The 26,661-nt window shown below is 35.9% G+C and overlaps 1 protein-coding gene and 1 pseudogene across 9 annotated transcripts in view; one reads left to right on the top strand and one right to left on the bottom strand.

Annotated features, from left to right (window-relative positions):
- PTPN13 (protein tyrosine phosphatase non-receptor type 13) overlaps positions 1-26,661 on the top strand; it is a 204,168-nt gene that overhangs the window by 98,690 nt on the left and 78,817 nt on the right. For all 9 annotated transcript variants that reach the window (XM_028124191.2, XM_028124189.2, XM_088021120.1 and 6 more), the window contains exons 7-10: positions 3,546-4,109; positions 15,134-15,229; positions 15,642-15,735; positions 23,688-23,910. In XM_028124191.2, the coding sequence (XP_027979992.1) occupies positions 3,546-4,109; positions 15,134-15,229; positions 15,642-15,735; positions 23,688-23,910 (977 nt within the window). The remainder of the gene's footprint in view (positions 1-3,545; positions 4,110-15,133; positions 15,230-15,641; positions 15,736-23,687; positions 23,911-26,661) is intronic.
- LOC114224901 (small ribosomal subunit protein eS24 pseudogene) lies at positions 17,259-17,757 on the bottom strand (annotated as a pseudogene).

Here is a 26,661-nt window from a genome sequence, read left to right as displayed (position 1 = left end):
TCTCTCTCTCGTACTCTCTCTCTCTCAAATAAATAAAATCTTTAATAAAAAAATTAAAAGTATAGAATAAGAAACAACTAACCATGAGAAAAGTCTGGACCATTCAGGGCATAGAAAACAGTATGTATAAAAGGTCCTAACATATAAGAGAGCTTAGTAGGAAAACTTGTGGCCTGGATGGAATGAAAGAAGTGGAGAGGAGACAAAAAGATTCAAATGGCAGATCTGAAAGGAGTCTTGTTTTTATTTTGAGTGCGATAGTATGCCTTTGAGACTTGCTAAAAAGGGTGGTGGCATCATGGAATTTATATTTTGAGAAGATAACAATGGCTGCTGAGTAGAGGGGTAGTTGGGTGAAGAAAGGAGGCCTGTCCAGAAGCCATTGCAGTTTTCTAGTCAAGTGATAATGTTAACTGGGTATAGGGTGATGCCAGTGAAAATGCAAATAATCACATGGAGTAAGATATCTTTGAGAAGTTAAATAACCAGCACTTCTGATGGATTTGATACAGGCAGTAAGGATGATGAAGGATTTCAGGATCATGCCCAGATTTCTGTTTTGAGCAGTCAGTTGGACAGTGATGCCACTTATTGAAATTGGAAAGACTGGGGTTGAATGGACATCTCTGGTTTTGGGAAACAAAAAATAGTATTAAGCTTGTTCAGTTTGAAGTGCTTCTAAGATATGCTAGTAGAAGTCTCAAATTATATGTGATTGGAGCTCGCAGAAGACATCGGTGCCAAGAATATAAATTTGGGAGTTATCTGTATGTAGTTAATTATTTAAAGCCTTGTTAGTAGATGAAATTATACAAGAAGAGAGTGAAAAGATGGGGTTCTAAAACTGATACCTGAGGAAATCCAACATTTGGATATCCAATAGAGGAGAAAAAGCAAAGACTAAGAATGAGCAGTCTAAGAAGTAGAAGAAAACCAGTCTTGTAAAGAGAGGAAAGTGCTTCATTAAGTAACTGTCATCACCATCAGTTGTTGCTGAGAGGTAAGATGTAGATACAAAATATCTGTTGGATTTAGCAATATGGAGGTCATTAGTTTTACATAATGAGAGTTGCCAAGGTGTGGAGGAGTTGGAGGTTGACTAAAGTGAGCAGAATACTAATGGGAAAGAAGAAATTGGAAACAGCAGGAGCTAGAAGGAAATGTGGTAACGGGAGAGGTTTTGTTTATTATAGAAATATTAAAGCACGTTTGTATACTGTGAATTTATGATGTTGCCAAAACCCTCACTTGTTTGATTTCCTCTAAGTTTTGGCTACTTGTTGGGAGTCAGGGCAGTATAAAAGAAGACAGGTTGTTGAGTTCATCTAAGGTTGTGTGATCCTTAAGTCCTTTCAATTCTTGTTTTTTACCTAATGTATTCTATCAATTTTCAAGAATATCTCTGTTCTCTATTTTTTAATAAAATTTTAAACAATGACTCAGTAGAAAAGGGGGGTTAATTAAGATTGAGGGCAGATGTTAACCAAAGAAGTAAAATATCTGATAATGTAAAATAAGAGGGGGATTGAACACATATTGGGAATGAGGCTTCAACTGGTAGAAAATTGCATCTTTTGAGACAAGGGAAAAGATTGGCAGACATGGGTAGATATATAGAATTAGCCATGGGAAAATGAGAAGCTCTCTTCGGAAAGATTCTACTCTCTTGATGAAATACGAGAAAAGCTCATCAGAAAAGAGAAGAGGGAATTAATGTGGGAAATTTGAAGAATGAGGAAAAGTGAAGCATTGTGGAGAGTGAGTGAAATTACTGTTAACACATTGATGTTGAGTATCCAAGGTTTTTGACTATGAATTTATGATGTTGCCAAAATCCTCACTTATTTGATTTTCTCTAAGTTTTGACTACTTGTTGGGAGTCAAGGCAGTATAAAGGAAAGTAGGTTGTTGAGTTCGTCTATGGTTGTATGATCCTTAAGTCCTTTCAATTCTTAATTTTTACCTAATGTATTCTATCAATTTTCAAGAATATCTCTGTTCTCTATTTTTGAATAAAATTTTAAACTACTGAGTTTCAGTATGTGGTTTAAGAATGTAATTTACTCCTAAAATACTATAATGTAGATGTGTTTATCAGTTTTAAATTAGCTTAGATTAGAAGCTAAAGTCGGTGACAATCTTTGTCTAGTTGTGGTGTGTTATTTTCTCAGTGTTCTTTATATGACATACCCAAATATTGGTCTTATCCTTATTTGCACTTCAGTGGATCCATGTTCAGGGAAAGATGAGTTGTAAGAAAAGCGAAATGTTTGAATCTAATTTTCCAGTAAGCAGTTATTTGTTGACCATTCTGAAATGAATTCTCTTTTCTAAGATCTTTAAGGTGAAATGTTGAGTCAGGGAATTGAAACTTAGAGCTATCACCCTGAAGAGGAAATTGACTTATTCAAATGAGTTACTAAGCAATTTATTATTACTAGGGAAGTTTTAGTCATTATTTTATATTGTATACGTAGCAAATAAGTTATCAAAGAGGGATCGCAGAAGGTCACACAGGAAATCTTCAGTGTTATGGGCTTTTGCATTAGTAACTCTAAAGTATTTTTCTACATTTCTTTTTCTATAGTGGAGCCATACACACACACACACACACACACACACACACACACACACACACACACACACGATTTTTTGTATTACTCTGAATTCCAAAAATTAATTTCTGTTTGGGCATTTTTGCTGTGTCTCAATACATTTATAGACTGGTGCCATAAAAAAAATTAGAGTGGCTTACTGGTTTTTTGTTTTTTAAAGATTTTATTTATTTATTTATTTGACAGAGAGATACAATGAGAGAGGGAACACAGCAGGGGGTTGGGAGAGGGAGCAGCAGGCTTCCCACTGAGCAGGTAGCCTGATGCGGGGCTCGATCCCAGGACCCTGGGATCATGACCTGAGCCGAAGGCAGATGCTTAACGACTGAGCCACCTAGGCGCCCCAGATTATATCAAATTTTCTGAAAACATATCATAATAAAACTTTGATACTTAAGAATTCCAAATGCTGCAATCTTTTTTTCATCCAGAATATAGCAAGAATTCTTTGTTTCTTCTTTAAAAATATTTAAATGACCAGAAAATACCAGGGCTTTATGTTGAAGTGATACATGTTTGAATTATATCTTTAAAAGTTAAAGGAGTATACTCTACATTCTATTATTACCCCAAATCATCTCACGGATTAAATTAATATTCTGCCAAACTGGATAGTATTAGAAACTTTTGCTTATTAAATTTTTACTTTTGTCTATTTTTAAAACAAATAATTCACCTTTGATGAATATAAAATACTACTAAAAAAGTAAGTTCGATACATTATAGTTTTCATTGAGTAAGAAACATTGGACTATGAAAAGTTAATCAGTGTCTCTTTCCACTTTCATGATCACTACCATCCATTTCATCTCTGATCCTCCATTAGGAAGACTTAGGAAATTACCAGCACTTTCACTGTCAATAGTAAGGTTACATTCCAGTTATTTTCTAAAAATTCTGTGCATACATGATAGATTCTTATCATTCCAGGAAGAAGCTCTACTTCTGATGTACTAGACATACACAAGTCTCCATTCTCTCATCAGACCTTTCTTAACAAAGGGCTTAGTAAATCTATGGGATTTCTGTCCATCAGAGACACACAAGATGAGGAAGATTATTTCAAGGACATTTCATCAGATAATAATTCTGGACACGAAGATTCTGCAAATGCCTGCTCCCCTTACCAGTTCAAAAGTAGTGGCCCAGAAAAAAAAACTTTCCCTGGTATTGATGTGCTTCCCAAGAAGAAGATTTGGGCTTCATCCATGGACTTGCTTTGCACAGCTGACAGAGACTTTTCTGGGGAAACTGGTGGATTCCGAAAATATCTCCCTGAGGCAGTAACGGTGCGGACTTCAACTACTCCTAGAAAAAAGGAAGCAAGATACTCAGATGGAAGCATGGCCTTGGATATCTTTGGCCCTCAAAAAGTGGATCCAGTGTTTCACATGCGAGATTTGCCCACTTCCTCAGCAATATCGAGTGCTTTGGACCGAATTCGAGAAAGACAAAAGAAACTTCAGGTTCTGAGAGAAGCCATGAATGTAGAAGGTTAGTAAATTTGTATGCGTTTGAGAAAGAATTGAATTGAAATATTTAAAATTGTGTTTTGAAATAAAGAAGGGTTATTAAACCATTCCACAAGTTTATTTCCACTGCCAAAGCTTTATACCCAGGTTAGTCTCTTCTCTGTCAGTTTCTGTCCTCCTTTCCACCAAAACTCTAATCAAACTACACTGCTCCCACACATTCATCTCTAGTAAGCATCCCAGTCCAGGCACTTTTATAGCCCTTCAATATTTTGGGTAACATGTTTTTAGATTGTAAACTTCTCAAGGCAGGAGCCATGTTTTCTACATCTTTTTAATCCTCCCCAGCACCGTGTATCTTGCACTCTCAAAAGAGGCTTCCCTAAAGGTCTGGTTCATGGAAATAAGAGGCAGTTAATAAAAATCAGCAATCCTAGGAAGGCAGAGTAGCCTGGTGATAGTGCATTGGTTTCCAAACCACCAATCTCAAAAAAAAAAAAAAAAAAAAACAGGGACACAACTCCTAGAGTTTGTTTGGTTTGGAATGAAGTTTTAAATCTGTATTTTAAAAGTCATGGTATTTAGGTTTATAGATATAGAGTTAGACAGCCTAGGTTTGAATTATTTACTGCATCAGTAGCTACATGATACTTCCTTCAGCAACTGGGCTTACTCCCTCCCAAGTGGAGTGTAAGTTACTCCATCTGTAAAATGGGCTTAACAAAAGTAGATTAGGTAGTGAATGTAAAGTGATTAACAAATCAAATTATTACAATATTAATATGAGGTGCATTAAAAAACAACTTTATCAATGATAAATTCTTATTTGCAGGGCAAAGTTCTGATTCAAAAATACCTGATAGGCACACAAACCTCAATGTATTGAATAGAATAAAATTATGTGTTAGACATAGATAGAGGCAATTTTTAACATAAATCAATGGAAGAGAAAACAAAGTTGAATTATCAGTCTAATCTCTACATTTTTGAAGATTAAAGTTTTGTTATCTCCCCTTATAGACAAACTTTGGGACATAGCTGAAAGAGAAATTTAAAACAAGAGTCGTGGCATAATCAAGGGTCATAATTCATTTTTAAGGCCATTGTTCCAGTGGAATATTTTTGATTACATAGATCAAAAATACCTTTAAAGTGCTCTGCTAAAGGTTTGTTCTTTTACTTAGGCTTAAGCATAGTTTTGGACTGAACATACTCTACACATTATGCTTTACTTCTAGTAAAAGAAGCTTTGCTTCTTTTTTTCAATTCAGGAATCGCAAATTAGGGGTGAATTTAAAATTATAAAGGAAATTATTGAACACTTAATTGATATTATGGTCATGTATGTATGTATGTGCATTTAAAGAAAACAGCCAGCTTTATGAGATGATTAATCTTGATCTGAAAACTTTCGAGGACAGAAAATACCTTAGAAATTTGTTATATGCACGATTTCACTATTTAACTCTGATCAGTAAGCTTTTAGAGTTGTGGCAGAAAAGACACTTTCTGTAGCTTAAAGTCTTCTCTTTCACAAGTTGTACTTCATGATTATTTAATGTTGCACAACAACTAGCATATGAATAATAACTTAGCCTGACCTTCTTATGAACATAAGAGACGTTTATGCGAAGAATTCTTGCCTGATGGGGAAAAAAACCCCAAACCCTTAATTATTCAAATAGATAAACTGTGATAGTCCCAGAGTAAAATAATGAACCTACATAGTGATGTAGATGACTCTTTCTAACATTCAAGAAATTGAATAAGATACTTTATTAACATGTGAATATTAAGAATGAAATCATGTTCTTATGTTCTCATGTGTGTGTTTTAAAAGATTATATGCTTAATATTTGTTAAATTAATAATTTAAGTCTGAGAAAAGCTTTTTACACTTGAACCTTGCTTTGAGAGTTAAACAGTAAAGAAATCAAACGCTAATGGAAATATATTAAATGCATTAAATTATGCTACACTAGTCTGATATATTTTATTTGAATAGGTGATTTTTTTGATTACCCATGAAGTGAGTATTAAGCCGAACTATGTCCTAGTTTACATATGAGCCTTTTATCTTGTCAGGGAATGTGTGCAGGCACATGTGTTAAAGAAACTCAAATAGACCAACTTGTTTACAATTTGTTTCCAAATATGCATATATATCTACAAAGATGGTATATAATATTATGACCCTTATTTATTAAAAATGGTAACTTGTTACAAAACCTAACTTCCAAATTTAGAAATGTTATATTCATTACAAGAGATACAAGAAAAGAAGAAAAGGAAAAGATGTCTTCTTAAAAATAAAATGGAATTGTTTGATACCATTTTCATCCTGAAATCTTTCTTTGCTATTGAAGTTTTCGAAAGCATTTGTTCTCACAAAGAACCTACCTATTTTTCCCCAGAGTGTATTTTTTTTTATTTTTTCCCCCAGAGTGTATTTTATAACCAAGTTAAACAAACACTTTGAAAATACTGGTTTATTATGGAAATGCTTACACCATCTTAAATAAACTCCATTATTATATAATAACTTACAAGTAGTAATAAATTATATTTGCTTTAGACTAAAGGTATTCTTCAGAAAGAATGTTTGTTGTTTGGAATTCAAAAGCAATAATTCTTAGTTATTTAGTTGAGTAATTTGCTGGTTTTATGCTGTGCATTTTCTAAAAGTGAGATAATTTATGTTAGCTGCTCAAACAAAAGTGCAGATTACTAATATAAAAATTTTAGCTAGGATACGAATAAGAAAAGAGAGTAGAAAACAATACAAATCCCATTTATCTCATTTAGTTCTCATGAAAAGTAGGCTCCACAGATCCCTTTTATGTGTGAGAAATCAAGCAGAAGAGTGGATGTTGCTAATGTACACATTTCTTTTTAAATATTCTTGTTTTCAGCCATTTAAAAAATAGTGCTCTGTACAATTTTTGTGATCTTTAAATCTGGCAGTTGCTACTGGCTATGAGTAATTACAGAATTAGAAGAGGTCTTGGAGTACATATTCCTGAGCTCATGAAGATTTAATAACTTATCCAAGACCATGTAACTAGTTAATGATAGAATTTCCATCATTATGGGAGACTGTGGATTTCCATCTAGATTTCAGAGCTCCAGTCTGAGAATTTCCAACTCTGTGTTACTTCCTGATTTTTTAAAAAAGATGTGTTCCAGTGTTCATTGGGTTAATCAGCAATTGGAAGAAAAGTAACTGCCAAATTTGGGTTTGTCCTTTTAAGCATGGTAAGGAGGCTCATTGAACTAATAGGAAAGACAGTTGTCTCGGGCACCTGGGTGGCTCAGTCAGTTAAGCATCTGACTCTTGATTTGGGCTCAGGTCATGATCTCAGGGTTGTGGGATGGAGCCCCACGTCCAGCTCCATGCTCAGTGCAGAGTCGTCTTCTCCCTTTCCCTCTGCTCCTCCCCCTGCTCGCTCTCTCTCTTTCCCCTCTCTCTCTCAAATAAATAAAATCATTTTAAAGAAAAAAAAAAGGAAGACAGTTGTCTGCTTCAACCTCACATGTATAGCCCTTTCCTTAGTCCATCCTCTTGAAAGGAGCCTTTACATAAATCACCTCTATAACATTTCCTTAGCTGCTAACATCAACCAGCCAGCTAACACAGGGGAGAGCAGTTTGGTACTAGAAGGAATCTGGATACTATTTAAACCAAACGTCTCACTTTCAAAAGCCCAGAGTAGGCTAATTTGCCAAAGGAGATACATAATCCATAATTTATAACAGAGCTGTATTTAGAATCCAGATCTCTTGAAACCCAGAATAAGATTTTTTCCACTTTGCCATTCTGATTTCAAGCAGAAATGAGATACAGTTCAGATACATTATTTGGAAAATTTTTTACTGACTGGAAGGTTGGGCATTCAACTCTAACCACCTAACAAACCCCTTACGTCTCTAATAAAATTAGATACTTTTTAATACAGTAAAACAAGATAGTATAATTTTTTAAAAAGGCTCAAATGAGGCACTTTTAGTTCTTGCTGCAGCAAACCACACTGGATAGGGGTTAAGATGGAGCTCTATGGTGTTGCATGCTCTATTGTGGTAGATAGTGTCTTAATGGGGCTTTCCTATAGTAGGATCTTGTAAGATCGTTATCCTGTAGCCGGTGAAATAAGAATGTAAACTATCAAAATGCAGTGGTTAGCACTGAGTGCTCTGACTTCCTTGAGAGCAAAATAAGAAAGGAAAAGACCCTGAGAAAGAAACTGTAGTTGAAGTTTAAAAATAATAAATATAAGATTATTTCTATTAAGTTAATACTTAATCTTTCAGATAGTTTTCTACATTGAAAAGGCAGTAATCCTTACTGAAAGGGCAGAAAGAAACATAACAGGTTTATCTTGTGGAAACTAGTGGTAAATTTGATGTGACTCTCTTTTTGTTGCTTTATTCTTTCCGTTTCATGGTTTTCACCTCAGCAGAGGACTGAGGTCGACTTTTTCCTAGTCGACTTTTTCCCTTTCTTCCTTGTTCGTAGTATCTTTTTTGCACCTCTCTACCCTGTCTCAAAATCGGACGTATCATCTATTTTATAATAGAAGTATCTGTGACCGTCTCTCTTGTATGTAATTACCCCACACTCCCTATCTTTCATTGCCATGTGGGTTGGTAGCACACTCCTGATTATGAGAGATTGACTTGGAACCAGTACTGTGAGTTTAGTATGAACAGCACTCCACACCCTGGGCGGGGACCATGAATAGCATTTTGCTTCCCACAGTCAAAACTCCTCTGCATTCTGTATAAATATTAGAAGGGAATATGAAGAACAGATAAAATTAAATTCTTCAAAAGTGACTATGGTTAAATATTACTATTTAAGGAGTTTTAAGTCAGTCTACTTTACTTCAATCTTAAATACTGTTTTAAAGAAAACAGTGTTGTGACCTCTGGTCTAGCCTAGTTTTGCTGTTCCGTGCCTGCCTTGTGAATGCAGCTTAAACTCTGTGTTGTGCAACTAGAATATGTAAACACTGCAGTATGTGAGCCTGCGCTTATTACTGAGGCACCTCATTTTCATGAGAAGATTGAGTTTGAAAGCTCACATGTTTTTATAGTTGCATTTCAGAAAAACAAGAGGATGGGTTTATAAATACTACAGATCAGCATGTAGGATACTTTTAGTGACGTTACGGAGAGAGAAATTTTTCTTCAAAACTTATCTCTTTAAAATTCAAAATTGGGGCACCTGGATGGCTCAGTCAGTTAAGCGTCCGACTCTTGATTTCGGCTCACATCATGATCTCAGGGTCCTGAGATCAAGCCCCACATTTGCTCTGTGCTGGGCGTAGAGCCTGCTTAAGATTCTTCCTCTCCCTCTCCCTCTGCACACTGCACCCCACTCGCATGTCCTCTGTTTCTCTCTTCCTCTCTCTCAAATAAATAAATAAATCTTAAAAAAAAAAAAAAAAAAGCTTTCAGGCATAGCCAGGTTCAGGAAGCTTTGTCTCACCTTCCCAGTTTATGATGATGTCCTATTTTTCATTTAAATTATTGTTTTCAGGAGCTTGTTTCTCCTATAAAAATCAGAATTTTGGCATGGTCTAGGGGCGCCTGGGTGGCTCAGTTAAGCATCTGCCTTCGGCTCAGGTCATGATCCCAGGTGCTGGAGTTGCCTGAGTTTGGCTCCCAGCTCAGTGGGGAGTCAGCTTCTCCTTTTCTGCAACCCGCCCCCATACTCTGTCTCTGTCTCTGTCAAATAAATAAAATCGTTAAGGAAAAAAAAAGAAATTTTCCATGGTCTAATTCATAGCTGTGTCCTTAGTATCTACCACTATGCCCTATCTGATAATAAGTATTAATGTAAACTGAGTATTGCAGTGTAGCTATTAATATTAAATATTTGGTAAGTGCTATTTCAGATACGTGATACGATATTCTCTGATGAATTCTGCATCATGAGAAATCCTACCTCCTCCTCCTGTGTTTTGTCCAACTCCAAAAGAAGTCATAACCTGACAACCAACAACAAATATTGTCAATTTCCTTTAAAGCTCTGGACTGTTGGGGAAACTTTAGAAGGGGTAGAGAAGTCCTAACAACACGGGATCCGGGAGGATTCTAGAAGAGTGTCATAGCCAGCCCAGATGCAAGACACAACCTAGGTTGGTGGCTGCTCCATTACACAAGACTGTTACAGATTGAGGGAACTAGAGACTTCATTCTTTTTGCTGTTCCTACTCTGCACAAATTTTACATCTGTAAAGTAATTTACAGTTCACAGAGCATTTCTCCATATATATTTCCTTAGTTATGTATCTTTATACTTGTGTGAGTTCTGTTCCTCCTGATTAAAAATTTTATTGATCATGTCTAGCTCTCAAGGGATTTTAGAATATGTTCTATTCATGTAGAATGTAACATGGTATAACATAGAATACAGTAGACTCTACTGAACATATAAAAGGAGTAATCTTTAATCCCTAAAAATTAATCCCCTGATAAGAAAGCACAGAGAAAAACACTTATTGAAAACATAATGTTATTATTTTTGTTTCTTTGGCGGATTTGAAAATTGAAATATTTTACTAGAGCCATAACCTTAAAAATGCAGAGTTTAAATTTTTTTTTAATTATTTAGTTCCTAATGCTGCAATTGTCTGAGTCTCACTTTCTGCCTGTCATTTGTCTGAGCTTGAATATGTATCACTTGTAAATGATGTTTTTAGTTTTTAGATTACAGTTTGTGCTTGCTTAGTTTCATTTTAATGGGAAGGTTGTAGATTTGAACGTTTCATCTGAAATAGCTTTACATAAGCTCAGAATATCATGTAAATCTTCATAATATCCAAAATACTAAAAGTATAGTGTTCGTGATCACATACTACAGATTTATATGTTTAAAGTGTTAAGTGTGAACAAAAAATTTTAAAGTGTTAAGTGTGTTAAGTAGTGGTAGAAATTGTGACTGTCAAGAACTTATCTCTAAATGCTCTAGCTTGCTTCTTATTGTTACTATAAAAGTGGAGTTGATAGGATATTAGGGTTGGAGTGGTTTTTATTTAAAGGACCAGATTAAGGTTAAAGAATAACAAAACATCTCAGATTTTTATATCTTGTACTCTTGACCAAAAATAGTATACTCTTAATTGTGGTAAAATAATTAGAAATGAAAAGATGTCTCCAATTGTCAGAGTATGTATGATTACAGAATCTCTATAACTAGACTCCAAATGTTAATTCTTTAAGCCATCCTTCTGTAGATCCTATTCTCATTCTCTCACTGCTATTCTACAAAATGTTTTTTGGAGAGAATATATTCCTATGTGTTTTCTGTGTTTATATACATATATTCACATATACCCAATTTGGTGCTGCTTTTTCTGGTGATATGTATCAAGGCTTATTTTACTCATTTATTCTTTTGCATTCATTATTTCTACACTAAGATTCTTTCCTACAACTTCATTTTCCACATCTAAAAACTAAGTACTTGTAGGAAATCAAAGAGAAGGAAATTGTCTAGTGAAATGAGGAATAATCATGGCCCCTAAATGGACCCTAGTACACTCATTTGTGCAAGGTAGGTTTCATTTAAATATTTACTGAGAAATTTGCAACTCAACAAATTAGATATTGAATCTAATTTTATCCCACAAAAGCGAAATACAGTTCTGCAATTATAATGGTGAAAGCTTAAAATTTTGCTCTTATAGTTTTAACATTGCAATGAAAGTGGCCGTATGTGCATTTTATAAAGTGCATATCTGAATATTCTTAATAGGTCCATTTCACATGATTCAAGAATTTTGGTTTTTATAAAACTTTGTAGTATACTATAAATACTTAGGAGCATTTCTCTGTTTAAAAAATAGTCTGACACTTTTTTTATTTTTAAAGATTTTATTTATTTATTTGACAGAGAGATACATAGCGAGAGAGGGAACACAAGCAGGGGGAGACAGAGAGGGAGAAGCAGGCTTCCCGCGGAGCAGGGAGCTCGATGCAGGGCTCGATCCCAGGATTCTGGGATCATGACCTGAACCGAAAAAAAAGTTGTCTATAATGTTAGGACTCCTCATGTATAATTAGGGACTACCCTTCTTCTGGCAGACCAGAAGAGTGGACAAAATCCGCTCTGGCACTAGTTAGTGTCTACTGGATGCCTTTAAGTAGGTCATCTCAGAAAGCCAAGCAATGTTCCCATCAGATCACTTGATCTCTAAGCATGCAAAATACGGCTCTCCATATACACTAATGCAAGATACATTCTTGGTGAAGGACATGTTTGTAATAATTTTATGTTTGTAATGAATTTTATAATAATTCCTGAAATGGTTAAATTTATTATTTAATTCTTGTAAGCATGACTGAGTAGTAAATAACGCCTGGGAACTTCAATCTGGCCATGCCACTACATGAAAGGAACATGGCTAACAGCATTTTAAAAGATACATTTCAGAATACAAGAAGCTTACAAAAGAGATTCCTACAGTTTAGTTAACATAGACTCCCTACTCCTACCCTGGTCTTCAAAGTCTTCCTATCCCCTAGTAGTGCTGCAAAGCTAGTCATCCAGTCCATGTTTTTGGAGTGCCAGCGCCCTGTGACTATAAAGCAATAAGGCATCATAAGTCAGTGCCCTCCCTCCCCGAAGGTGTGGTACTGAGAATATTTATAGACCAACAGTTCATTAAGGAAAAATGATTTATTGTTATGGTTTTAAGAGAGGATAATCAATATTACATTAATTTGTCTCACAGAAGGAACCCAAGAGTTGAAAAAAGGAAAGGGAACATGGACTCATGAAATAATACAGGAACAGTTATGAAGCACAACCAAAGGATGGAAATTCAACTTGAAATTTATTTACTGTCTTACAGCCACTGGCAGAAATAGTTATGAAACAGTAAATTCATGGGACGCATGGGTCATTCAGTTGGTTAAGCATCTGCCTTTGGCTCAAGAGTCTTCGGATCGAGTTCTGTATTGGGCTCCTTGCTCAAAGAGGAACCTGTTTCTCCCTCTGCCAGCCACTCCCCCATGCTTGTGCATTCTCTCTCTCTCTCTCTCTCTCAACACACAAATAAATAAATAATCTTAAAAAAATAAAAGAAACAGTAAATTCATTCAATGTGGGATGTGAAATTGTTATTGCATGGCATAACATCCAAGTGACTGAGTTCTCTGTCTACTAAATAGTCTTATTTCAACTTCGTACTTTTCTTTGTAAGGTAAAAACCATATTGCCTCTGTACATTTGAGTCCTCTCCTTGGCCTTGTTGGTTTTATTTCGTGTCCTGTACATTGCAATGCCAGGTTTGTAATTTGTTCAAGTTAACTTCGGGGAAATCCCTCAAAAATTTAACATGGTGGTTCCATAACAATACAACAAAAAGTTCTTCAGTGCCCTTGGAAAATAGTAGTTCTTCTTGAGTAACCATTTAACTGTTCATTAAATTTAAATAGAACTAGACAAAACCATTGTTTGATGTCTTCTAAAATCTTTTCAAATCACATTTATTATAAACCAGAAGAATTTTTTTTTAAATTATCTTATTTACCATGAGACTTCCTTGTGGTAGAATGGAATCATTTTTTTAAAGTACTAGTAAATATTTGGATTTTCAATCCCAAAACTCTTTCCATTAATTATGGTATTATTTCATACTCATGTTCAATGTGTACAAAGGTGAACAAAGTAGAGGTCTTCTGTATCATGCCTACTTCTCCAGGTAAACATTACCGCAAGAACAATGCACAACTTCCTCTCCATCAAGTGGCCATTTTTCCTTCTTTGTCTCAGCATGACCTTCCCATTCTTCCAGCCCATCATGTTCATCCTGGTTCTACAAGCCTGGTTCCTGTGTTGCCATTTGACTATCTCATTCATTTATTCATCCCTTTTTCTTTTAACAATCTCTACTGAACACCTTGCAGCGCAAGGAATAATTCATTTTGTAAAGTTCCTGTTCTCCAGTTTGCAAACTAGTAAAAAAAGAATCCCTCATATATATCCATTGTGTGCCATCATACATCCCATGTCTCCCCCAGCTCAGTTCTAGTGTTTCCCATGGTTTGGTTTCTATAGTGCCAAGAAAAAGCCACCAAACCATTCTGACTGGTTCCAATAAAATTCATACATTCTAGCCTAATCTAAGCTCTCATGGATATATAAAAGCTTTCATGTGGTTTTTACTGACTCTTAACACATTCTTCGTAGCAGAATTTCTTTACTCTTCTCAAGCTTCCCGGCCACTGGCTCCCAGGAAGTGATGCACTTTTTATTACCAGGAGTAAGGCAACTTCTGATATGAGTATCTTGGGATTCCTTCTGTATTTTCACTCATTCACTTGTCCATCATTTCTTAAGAAGAAAAAGTTCTTCCTCCTTGCTGAAGTTACTATGCATGTATGTTGGGTTCCCCCCCCCATCTCCTGTTTCCTTCAGCACATTTTTTCATCAGTTTTCCCCACCATCATTTGCAACATCAGTCTCTTGTCATTCTGCAGGCTTATTACCCACTACCATCATGCTCAGACATTCCACCCTGCCACAAGGATTCAGATAACTCGTTCAATCTTTTTTTTTTTTTTTTTACATTAAAAAGTTTGTTGTTTTGTATGTTTTGGGGAGTGGGTGGAGAGAGGTCTGTAGTTTTCATCAAATTCTAAAAAATGAATCTGTGACTCCACAATATTAAGAGCCACTGCTGTAAATGTAGTCGGAGACCAGGTTATTAAAGGCTTTGAGTACCAAGCTAAGGAGGTTTTAAATTGTATCCTGAAGACTTTATGCTCAGATTTTCATTTCTGGAATGTCCCTAACATGTCACACAGCTGGCAAGTAGTGAGCTGAGATTCAAGCCCAGATAATCTGGTGTCAGAGTCCAGGTTCTTAACCAGTATGTCAAACTGCCTCAAAATTGGAATCACATTGTTTGAATATCATCCAGCAATTGGTAAATTTAAAGCAATATATAAAATGTTCTAGTCTCATAAATGTAATATTTGATTTGTGTGGAACAGTTAATGCATTTGCTTTCTAATGTTTTTGTTTAATCCTTTTAGAACCAATTCGAAGATATAAAACTTACCACAGTGATATCTTTAGTACCTCCAGTGAAAGTCCATCTATCATTTCCTCTGAATCAGATTTCCGACAAGGTGAGAGACATCTGGATAACCAAAATGTTTTTAAGAAACCATGAATGTCCTTCTTTTTCAGTAATGTTAAGATATAAGGTGTCAAAAGAATAATTCTATATAAAATTTAAAAATTCTAAAAAGCTGCTGGTTACTCATTTTAAGAGTATTATAGGAGCTTAATAACAGTTTCATCAAAGAATAATGTAGTCATTTTCATAATAGGAATTAATTCATTGTCTTTAAAAATAATGTGACTTATCCCTGAAGAGTTTAATGACATTATGTCATTAATTTGATGGTATAAATGTTATTTGTAAAAATTACCTTAGTGTATCTGCTAAATGTTTGAGTTTTAAATAAGGCTACTTCATATTTTTATCACCTGTGCTATTATTTTTTTTTTTCATTCCTTTTTTCATTCTTTAATTAGTACGAAAAAGTGAAGCTTCCAAGAGGTTTGAATCTAACAATGGTCTCGCAGGGGTAGGTGAAAACCCAAGTCAAGGCCAGTCACAGAGACCAAGGTATGTGATATGAAAAAATAGTAATAATGCCAGTGACAGGTGTTTTGTTTTTCTTTATTAGAATCAAGGAGAAGTTTTCAAAATTATCCTCTTTTCTCTATTTTCTCCATTTTCCTTTTTTCTTTACCTCTTTAAGTTCTTGGAAATTCATTTAATTATGTGAAAGACATTGTAGTAGTTTGAGTTTGAGTTATTGGAATCTTTTAAAATTAGAACTGGCGGGGCACCTGGGTGGCTCAGTCGTTGAGCATCTGCCTTTGGCTCCGGTCATGATCTTAGAATCCTGGGTTCGAGCCCCACATCGGGCTCCCTGCTCAGTAGGAAGCCTGCTTCTCCTTCTCCCACTCCCCCTGCTTGTGTTCCCTCTCTCGCTATGTCTGTCTCGCTGTGTCAAATAAATAAAATCTTTAAAAAATAAATAAATAAAATTAAGATTGGCTCTGATTATTTATAGTTTGTGCTTGAAATTAAAATTGTCAATATGTATATAAAATAATGTATTAACAGGAAGTTCTGAGGGGATGGCATCAAGGATCTGCGAGAAGATAATAAGCCTTGATTTCTAAGAGAATAATTTCTCTTGAAACATTGAACAGGCTCAACAAGCAGGTTTTCAGGGAGTATTTTTTGTTGAATGAATAATGAGTAGGTTACTACTAAGTAACCTATTATGTAAAAAGTTAATTATTCACTACATATTTACTGGCTTAAAAGAGGTTATCTTGTATTTTTTTTTAAAGTCCAATTTGGGCTATTTCAAGTTCATTTTTATACTGAAAGATTCAGCTTGGGTGTTAGGTATTATTCTTGTGCTGTGCTTAGGATGGTAGTATTATAGCTATATATTGATTTACTTCGTTTAAACTGAAAATTGTCAAGTCAATACTGAATATTTTGATGTGTATCCTTTTCATGTATGCACAAGTCCCTTACATGAATAAAAGCATATTGTTAATGTTAGACATTTATTTGAAATTTGTAATGTGTTATTACAGAACTAGAAGTTGCTTCAGAATTTACTCCCAAACTATGGAAATCCTTTTAAATTTGATATCTTAATTTGTTTAATTCAAGTGTCACCATATACAAAAGAATCATTTGGAGATTAACAAAAACTTGTCCCTTAGCTAATTAATTCTGGCAGACACTGTTTCACACCTGTAAACTATTAATAGACCAGGTAACCATAGCCATGTGATTAAAACAGACAATTTATCTAGGGTTTAGACTCCCAAGTAATTAAATACATTGCACTAAAGTTATTTTTTTTAATATTGCAGTTTTTATTAAATTTATGTCTTTTTCTCTCCTCTTGTGCCTTTTAAAATAGTCCATGATATTTTATTTCCTCCGAGGAAAGCTCTAATAAGTATTCATTTACCTAAAGCAGTATTTTATTTGCATAGTAGGATTTTATATTACTAGGACCCCATTGTGGTGATAACCCTGATTTGGTAATTTTGAACAAAGAGGTAAGAGACAAAGATAGGTGTATGTTTGATGTTATACAGTTTTCTTTTTTTTTTATTAACATTCTTAGTTTATTGATCCTCTCATGAAAAATCTGCACAACCACCACAGATAAAGCCACTGCAGCATCTTTACTCCTTCTGTTGTCCAATCTCCAGCTCACTTTTTGCCAGCACCAACGTTGCCTTTTGTAGTCCCCCTGACTTTCTTCATTCTGTTCTTGCGTTCCTTTCGCTGTTTTCTTGATGTCCTTTTCTTCTCATACAGGCCATGTCTTCCAAGTCTGTGTTTGGGTTCATTTTTCTTTGCATAATCCAAGGAATCATAAATCATGCCAAAGCCGGTTGTCTTGCCACCACCAAAATGGGTTCTGAATCCAAACACAAATATGACATCTGGTGTGGTCTTGTACATTTTGGCTAGTTTTTCCTGAATTTCTGTCTTAGGTACCGTTGCCTTTCCAGGGTGAAGAACATCAATGACCATCTGTTTCCGCTGAAGTAGTCGGTTAGTCATGAACTTCTTGGTCCGGATAGTTACTGTGTCGTTCATGATGGCGGCGAACGTTATACAGTTTTCTTAAAGACACAAAAGCATTTTGTGATGAACAGCAGTAGGAAGCAAATATTGAAATGCAGTCAGCACTGTGGTGAATTGAGGGAGTCACTCCTCACTATATATTTAATTTGGAGAAAATTTATATAAATAGTATGATGCTCTTTAGCTTGATGAAAACATGAGTAAAGACAACTGGAGAATTATTGGGCTTATGTATTAAAAATTGATTTGTTAGTTGTTTAAAAACATATTCCTCCAAATAAAATTAAATCATTTTGTGAGTTTTATTTCAATTTTCTTAATAAGTTACCTCAAAAGATTATGAGAGAATATTTGTTTCAGCTGTTTCCAAGTTTTATTTTTAGGAGACATTAACTTTATTTTTTTAAAGATTTTATTTATTTATTTGACAGAGGGAGACACAGCGAGAGAGGGAACACAAGCAGGGGGAATGGGAGAGGGAGAAGCAGGCTTCCCGCGGAGCAGGGGGCCAGATGCAGGGCTTGATCCCAGGACCCTGGGATCACGACCTGAGCCGAAGGCAGATATTTAACGACTGAGCCATTCAGGTGCCCCTAGGAGACATTAACTTTAAAGTCACTTTAGTTCATTAAATCATGTTCTAATGATAAACTATCTTTTATTTCACACTTTAAGAGGGAAAAAAAAACTCAATGTGGCATTCACAGCATCTCCATTAGATAAAGACATACACAAAAAAATATTTCAAGGAAAAGTAGGTTGTTAAATCTGTGTATATGTTATATTTAATATAAGATGCTAAATTCTACTTCTTTTAGACAAGTCCCATCCCCCTTTTCTGCCCACCGACAAACACATTAAGTAAAATACTTTAAATTCCTTATTCAAGTGCAGAATTTTCTGAATGTGAACAAAGATTTCTAATAACATCCTTAGCATGCTGGCACACAATTAGGAGGTCGTGTTTTGTTCTTTAGGTCATATATTTGTGAGATCTATAAATAGTGCTGTATTTAGACATGTTGCATGCTTCTTTATAAAAATTTCCATTCCCTTTAGCTAGAATGAAATGGAAAAACAGATCCAGGCAGTGCTGTTGATTTGTATCATAGGGGGTAGGGGGAAATTAACAGGAAATTATGAGTCAGATACAGCAGAATGAGTAACTTTTTGATTCTGAGTTATCAAAAGTGTCTTTCAGTGACCAAAAAGGATATTCAAAGCTGTTTTCCAAAGAATATCTCTAAGTTTTTTCTGTGTTAACTTTTGAAGTACAGTTTATACATAGTACAATTCCCACTGTTTTTGTGCCTATCTGCTTGAGGAGGTAGCCTATTTTTCCGACTTAACTTTGAACAAGAAGGCTAATATATTTAATGAAACCAACAGGTGCAAGTTAAAATGTATAGATTCAGATTCTTATTATTATCCTTGACCCCCCCATTAAGTGAAAGAGCCATAAAATTCCATTCTGTCATTTGCTCAAGAAATGATTGCTGTGCACCTACCATGTACTGGGAACTTTTAGGTACTGGAGATAGAGTCATGAAAAAAAAAAACAAGAAAACAGGTCCCTCAAAGTAGTTTCTAGGGCTGAGAGATAGCCAGTAAACCATTAAAAAACAAGTAAGTAAATGCACCATCAGATAATGATGGTGCTTTAAAGAAAAGCAGGCTAAGGGGATAGAGAGTACACATAGAGGCAAACAGTGATCAACAAAATGAAAAGTCAACCTACTGATGGGGAGAAGATATTTATAAGTGATATTTCTGATAAGGGATCATACCCAAGATGTATAAATTATATACAACTCAACACCAAAAAAAGTCAAATGATCCAATTTAAAAATGGGCAGAGGATCAGAATAGACATTTTTCCAAAGAACACATACAGATGGCCAGTAAGGCACATGAAAAGATGCTCAACATCATTAATCATCAGGGAAATGCAAATCAAAACCACAATGCAGTATCACCTTACGCCTGCCAGAATGCCTAAAATTAAGAAGACAAGAAACAAGTGTTGGCGAGGATGTGGAGAAAAAGGAATCCCCATGCACAGTTGGTGGGAATGTAAAGTGGTGCAACCACTGTGGAAAACAGTATGGAGGTTCCTCAAAAAATTAAAAATAGAAATACCATATGATCCAATAATTCCACTAGTGGATATTTACCCAAAGGAAATGAAAACACCAATTTAAAAATATATTTGCACCTCTATGTTTACTACAACACTATTTACAATAGCCAAGATGTGGAAGCAACCCAAGTGCCCATCAGTAGATGAATGGATAAAGAAGACACACACACACACACATACAAAACCTGGACTATTAGCCATAAAAAAGAATGAGATCTTGCCATTTGTGACAACATGGATGGACCCAGAGGGTATTATGCTAAGTGGAAAAAAGTCAAGGACAAATGCCATATGATTTCATTTATATGTGGAATCTAAAAAACAAAACAAATGAACAAACAAAACAGAAACCAACTTACTAATACAGAGAACAAACTTGATTGTGAAAGTGGGGAGGGAGTGAAATAACTGAAGGGGATTAAGAGGTACAGTCTTCCAGTTATAAAATAAGTAAGTCACAGAAATAGAAAATACAACATTGGGAAGATAGTAATACTGTAATAACTGTGTATGGTGACTACACTTAACATTAGCATTGAGTAATACAGAATTGTCATATTACCATGTTGTTCACCTGAAACTAATATACCATTGTATATCAACTACACTTCAATAATAAAAATTTTAATTGGAAAAGACAGTAAAAAAAAAAAGCAGACTTAAGGGATAGAGAGTGCAGGGTTGTGATGTCCAAGTTCTTTTATACATAGGTAGGGTGATTAGAGGAGGCCTCTCCCAAGGATTGTATTTGGACAGAAAACTATTTTAAGTGTTGGGGTGAACTGTGCATATAGCAGGAGACGGGGTGCCTTCCAGACAAAAGGAATGACAAGAGCAAAGTCCTTGAGTTATGGGAGATGTGTTGCATGTCAGAGGAATACAGGAAGGACAGTGTGGGTGCAGCAGGATGAGAGAGAGGCAGAGTGGGTAGTAACCAGAATCCAAACCATGTCATACCTCAGAAGCTTAAGTGAACAATTTGGATATATGATGGGAAGCCATTGAGTGGCTTGAAAACATAGATCTAATTTACATTTAATGGGATTACTCTGCTCTGTTCTTTGAAGAACAGTTAACAAGAGTAAAAGCCCAGTTGGAAGTAATAAGATCTAGCCCCACATCCATTTGGATGGATTTAGCCCTGATTAGATTGCTAGTGATAGAGAAGAGTCAGATGTAGATATTTTCAAGGTTGTGCTTTCAGGATTTGCTGCCCAATCAGATAGGGGATTTTTTAGGATTGAGGAATCAAGAATGACTCCCAGTTGCGTTCTAAGCAACTGGTGAATGATTGAGGAAAGGTTGGACAAGGGGAAAAATATCAAGAATCTGATTTGAGGGCGCCTGGGTGGCTCAATTGGTTAAGCAACTGCCTTCAGCTCAGGTCATGATCCTGGAGTCCCAGGATCGAGTCCCACATCAGGCTCCCTGCTCTGCGGGGAGTCTGCTGCTCCCTCTGACCCTCTTCCCTCTCGTGCTCTCTATCTCTCATTCTCTCTCTCTCAAATAAAATAAAAAAAAAAAATCTGATTTGAGACATAATAGCCTAAAGATGCATATTAACATCCAAGTAGAATACTCACCTAGGCAAATAAAATTAGAATTCAGAGGAGAGACTGAATTATAGGCATATATAAAGTAATTAAGGCCATGTAACTAGATAAGGTCATGTAGGTATGGAGTATGTATGGAGACTAGGAAAATCTGGAGATCTGAGCACTATTGTAGTCTAAAACTAGGAGATTAGGAATGAAGGAGGTGCCAACAAAAGAGACCAAGAAGGAAAAGCCAGTAAAGTAGAAGGAAAATAAAAAGAGCATGGTTTTCCAGAAGGGAAATGTTTTAAGACTATGGAAGGACTACACCTGGGTAGGTCAGTCATTTAAGCGTCTGGCTCTTGATTTCAGCTCAAGTCATGATCCTCAGGGTCATGAGATGGAGCCCCATTTCAGGCGCCATGCTGCATGTGGAGCCTGCTTAGGATTCTCTCTCTCCCTCTGTCCCTCCCCACCTCTGAAACAAAACAAAAAGAGTAGGAAGGACTGAGCAACTGTGTCTTTTGGTGCTTAGAGGTCAAGTAAAATGAAAATTGAGAATTATCCTTTGGCTTTGATAACAAGTTCACTCATTTCTGTGAACAGCTTTGGTGGAATAGTAGGGACTAAAACTACTGGTCTGCGTCCAAGAGAGTGGGAGATGAAGTAGAGGTAAAAAAACTTAAATGGCAGTTTGAAGAGATTTACCCTAAAAAACAGAAGGAAAGAATGGGATGAGTCCAAAAGGGGATGTATAACCAAAGGAGGATTTTTTTTGTTCTGAGTAAGAAATAGTATATCATGTTTGTAGACTAGTGAGAATAACATAGTGTATGATATTAGGAATGCACGTGAGGGGATAACTGCAGGGGCAAAGTCTCTGACTAGTAGGAGAGGGGATGGAATTCCATGCCCAGGAGAGGTATCAAGCCTCTGTAAGGGTGCAGGAGAGCCATCGTGGTTACCGAAAAGAAGACAAAAACATATGGATGGAGATCTGGAAAGTTTGGTGGTAGAAGGATGAGGAAGTTATTTCCTGATTGCTTCTTAGTTCACCAAGAAAACTGAGGAAAGATCGTCAGTAGAGAGAACAAGGGAGAGAGTATTTGAGCTCTGAAAAGAAAAGGGAAGGAAGAAGGTATAAAATAGTTCTCTAAGAAAATGAGTTGCCAGATAGTGCTGAGAGCCCAGTGAGATCAGTCAGCATGGTTCTGTAGTTTCATGAGAGTTGAGATTGTCTGCAAAGGAGTGATTTTAATGATGGGCCTTGGAATTCAAGCAGTGTAAGGGCAAGAGAAGGGTAATAGAGAAAGTGCTGGAGTCAATGAATTATTTCAAGAAGGATATTAGAGGTAGTGAGCTAAAAAAAAGATTAGATAGAGAAGCCATTGGAGGGTAGAAATAGGACATTTTCGAGGTAGTACAATTATTATTTATCGGCAGCATAACCATGGGAGTAGATGGCTGGCTGTCCGGGGGCGGGGGGTGGGGGCAGAGTGTTGGAGGACTCCTCAGTCTGTATAACACCATCTTGAATGATGACAGGATTACTGACAGAGGAAAGGACTGAGTCAGGTACTTAAATCTTTAATGAATAAGGGAGACTTGACCAGTAGGATAATTAAATGTCTAGAGCAAAAGCAGAGCAGTGGATTAAGTGATTTCATAGCATGTACTTCAGGGAAGTTGGGAGCTATTATAGGTCAGCAATGGTCTGGAAGCTGAAATAAGAATTAAGAGAAATCTAGGGGCACCTGAGTGGCAAAGTCAGTTGAGCATCCAACTCTTGGTTTTGGCTAGGGTTGTGGTCTCAGGATCGTGAGATCTAGCCCCACATCAGGCTGCATGCTCAGCATGGAGTCTGCTTCAGATTGTCTCTCCCTCTCTCTGCCCTCCTGCTTGTGCTTGCTCTTTCTCTCTCTCTCAAATAAATAAATCTTAAAAAAAGAAGGGGAATCTCTATCCTATTTCCAGGCCCAGTGGTACAGGACTATAAGAATAAACAGCCCCATCTGAAGAGAACTGCAGTGGAAGCAGTTTTCAGAGGATGCTAGAATGTTTAGAGAAGAGGTGGAGCATGTAGATCTATCCAGTGGAAATTGGACAGCCTACTATTATCAGTAGTTTAAAAGTAGGATTGAAATGTTACTGCAACGGTTCTTCTCAGAAGACAAAATAAAAATTGTTTAAATTCTTGATCCCTTACTTAACCTGTTTTTCTTTCTTGATTAGGTTAAAATAATTGTTTTCGTCTCGTTTCTACACAGTAGACAATATGAAACACCCCTTGAAGGCAATGTAATTAATCAAGAGATTATGCTAAAACGGCAAGAAGAAGAAATGATGCAGCTGCAAGCCAGAATGGCCCTTAGACAGTCTCGGCTGAGCCTGTATCCAGGAGACACAATCAAAGCCTCTATGCTTGACATCAGCAGGGATCCCTTAAGAGAAATGGCCCTTGAAACAGCCATGACCCAAAGAAAATTGAGGGTAAGTTAATTCTCAGATTACTGCATTTAAACTAGGTCTCACAGGGAAATTTTTTTTTTTTAAGTTTTTACTTAAATTCCAGTTAGTTGAGCACCTGGGTGGCTCAGTCAGTTAAGCATCTGCCTTCAGCTCAGGTCACGATCTTGGGGTCCTGGGATCAAGTTCTGCATAGGGCTCCCTCCTCAGCTGGGAGTCTGCTGCTTCCTCTCCCTCTGCCCCTCCCCACTGCTCATGCTCTCGCTCTCAAATAAATCTCTCAAATAAATAAATAAAATCTTTAAAAAAAAATTCCAGTTAGTTAACTTACACATAGGAGCATGTTATGCAAAACACTTTTAAATTCGTAGGTGTCCTGAAATTCCCTATAGATGAAATCGAAATCCCATATTAATTCCACTGGTGTTAAATGTCGGTTGATATTATGTTGGTTGATATTAAAGTAAATATTTAGCTGTTTCATTATTTCATTTTTAAAATAACATTAGATGGATTTAGAATAAGATATTCTAAATATACTGTATATTTTTAAAGTATATTTATGATCCTTAAAGTCAACTGGATTTATTCAGTATTGTAGGGGATTATCTCTTAATATTAAGGAATTTATTATCTCTGAAACCAAGAAAATCAGGAATAGAGTTCAGGATTGATTCAGAAACTCAAGAATTATCAAGTACATTCCATCTTTCTGCTCTGCCTTTCTCAGAATGTTGATAGTGATTTACTTTGTAATCAAAAGATCACATAAGCTTCAAGCATTGTATCTTTGTATTACAATATTGAAAGACAAAAGAAACAAATCTGCATTCTGTGTGGGGAGGGGATTTTTTTTAATGTGTTTAGTTTACTTTTCTTTCAACATATGCCCTATATAAATATATATATATATGCATATATATATATATATGCATATATATATATATTTTAGGATTTTATTCATTTGACAGAGAGAGACACAGTGAGAGAGGGAACACAAGCAGGGGGAGTGGGAGAGGGAGAAGCAGGCTTCCCGCAGAGCAGGGAGCCCGATGCGGGGCTCAATCCCAGGACCCTGGGACCATGACCTGACCCGAAGGCAGACGCTTAACGACTGAGCCACCCAGGCACCCTGTCCTATAAATTTTTATAAACATAAGCTCAAAATTAACAGTCTTCTCATGTAAAATATCTTGAACATTTTACACCTTGTATATTATTATTGTTAAGGGCTGTAAAGTACTTCATTATGTGAATTTATCATGTACCATGATTTCTTCAGTCAGTTTCCAATTATTGGACATTGAAAATATTTTTTTTCTTTTAAAGTTTTATTTATTTGAGAGAGAGCAGGAGTGGGGGATAGGAGGAGAGAGGGAGAGGAAGAAGCAGACTCCCTGCTGAGCAGGGAGCCTGATGCGGGACTCCAATACGGGCTCAATCCCAGGACCCTGAGATTAGGACCTGAGCCGAAGGCAGATGCGTAACCACCTGAACCACCCAGGCGCCGCTGGACATTGAAAATATTTCTAATTTGTTGTTGCTGTTGCAAGCAATGCTCTGATGAACATCCCTTTAGCTAAATCTTTGCGGGTAGCTTCCTCCAAGTAGAATAGCCAAGTCAAAGGCAAGCGCATTTTAAGACATTTGTTACATATTGTCAAATTGCCCTTCACAATGTTTGTACAAATGTATGCTTCCTGTGTTCATGCCTGATTCACCATATTCTTACCTCCTCTGGTTATTGTCATTCTTTTTTTTATCATCACCAATTTGATAGGTGAGGCAGTATCTTGTTTGTATTGTTCCTATACAAATAATTCTTCAAACATGAAATACATAGTAGTAAAAGTGATAAAATCTAGGATGAATTTTTTCTTTTTAGTTCTGTACTTGTGTATTATCCACATTCTGTTTTGGGTTTTTGTTTTGTTTTTTGCTTGTTTCAAAGAATTGTCTCAAAAGCATATTTGTATTACCTAGGGTTGATAGAATTCAAATTTCCCTCATAGTTTTCTAAGGAGAAGAAACAGTACTGGGTGGTGAAAATTGTTTGAACCACAAATTCAAAGACTTGGTTTCTATTGTTAATAATGCTGTTATATGATTTTAGGCAAATTTTTAAACCACTTTGTTCTTTATTGTGCTAATTTTTTAAATGTGGAATTGGGTTGTAATTTATAAGATATTGTCAACTTTTAAAATTGTTAGATTCCAATAAAATATGATTAAGCTGAAAGGAAGAAACTCAATAGGCCCTCATCGATTTATCATTATCACCAATATCTTTGTCAAAATTAAGAACTAGGCAAGATATCATACAAAATAATGTGGGCTTCCAGTAATTAAACGCACGTATAAACTATAACGAGCACATATATATATGTATATATATACACATTTTTCCTAAATCATAATTTTAGAGAGCTAATGTAGAACATAGCTTATTAGAGATTCATAAATGGTATCCTCTATCTTCACAGTATGCCACTGTTATGCGCCATCTCACTAAAAACCTGTGTTTCCTTTTAGGCAGTCAGTTTCTGGCTATTTCAAAAACAAACATCTCTTCATCAAAGACATACTATATCAGTGACTACAGAATGTGAACTGGTGGTCATTAAAGGACCACGTGTTTTTTCTGAAAAGAGCAGGAAGGGTATGTTTTTAGTGCTGAGGAGCAGTGCTAGTATTTGAAGGAACAATTACACCATTTAATTAATGTTCTTTCCCAAAACATAAATATTTGATTTTTTCTGGGTTACTTTTGGTACA

Source organism: Eumetopias jubatus, unplaced genomic scaffold (assembly GCF_037043125.1).
Source record: "Eumetopias jubatus isolate StellerSeaLion01/CBP00866 unplaced genomic scaffold, mEumJub1_p1.0 scaffold_2, whole genome shotgun sequence".
Taxonomy (NCBI): domain Eukaryota; kingdom Metazoa; phylum Chordata; class Mammalia; order Carnivora; family Otariidae; genus Eumetopias; species Eumetopias jubatus.
Note: the sequence above shows the minus strand (reverse complement) of the source record. Positions and strands in the feature narration are given on the sequence as shown.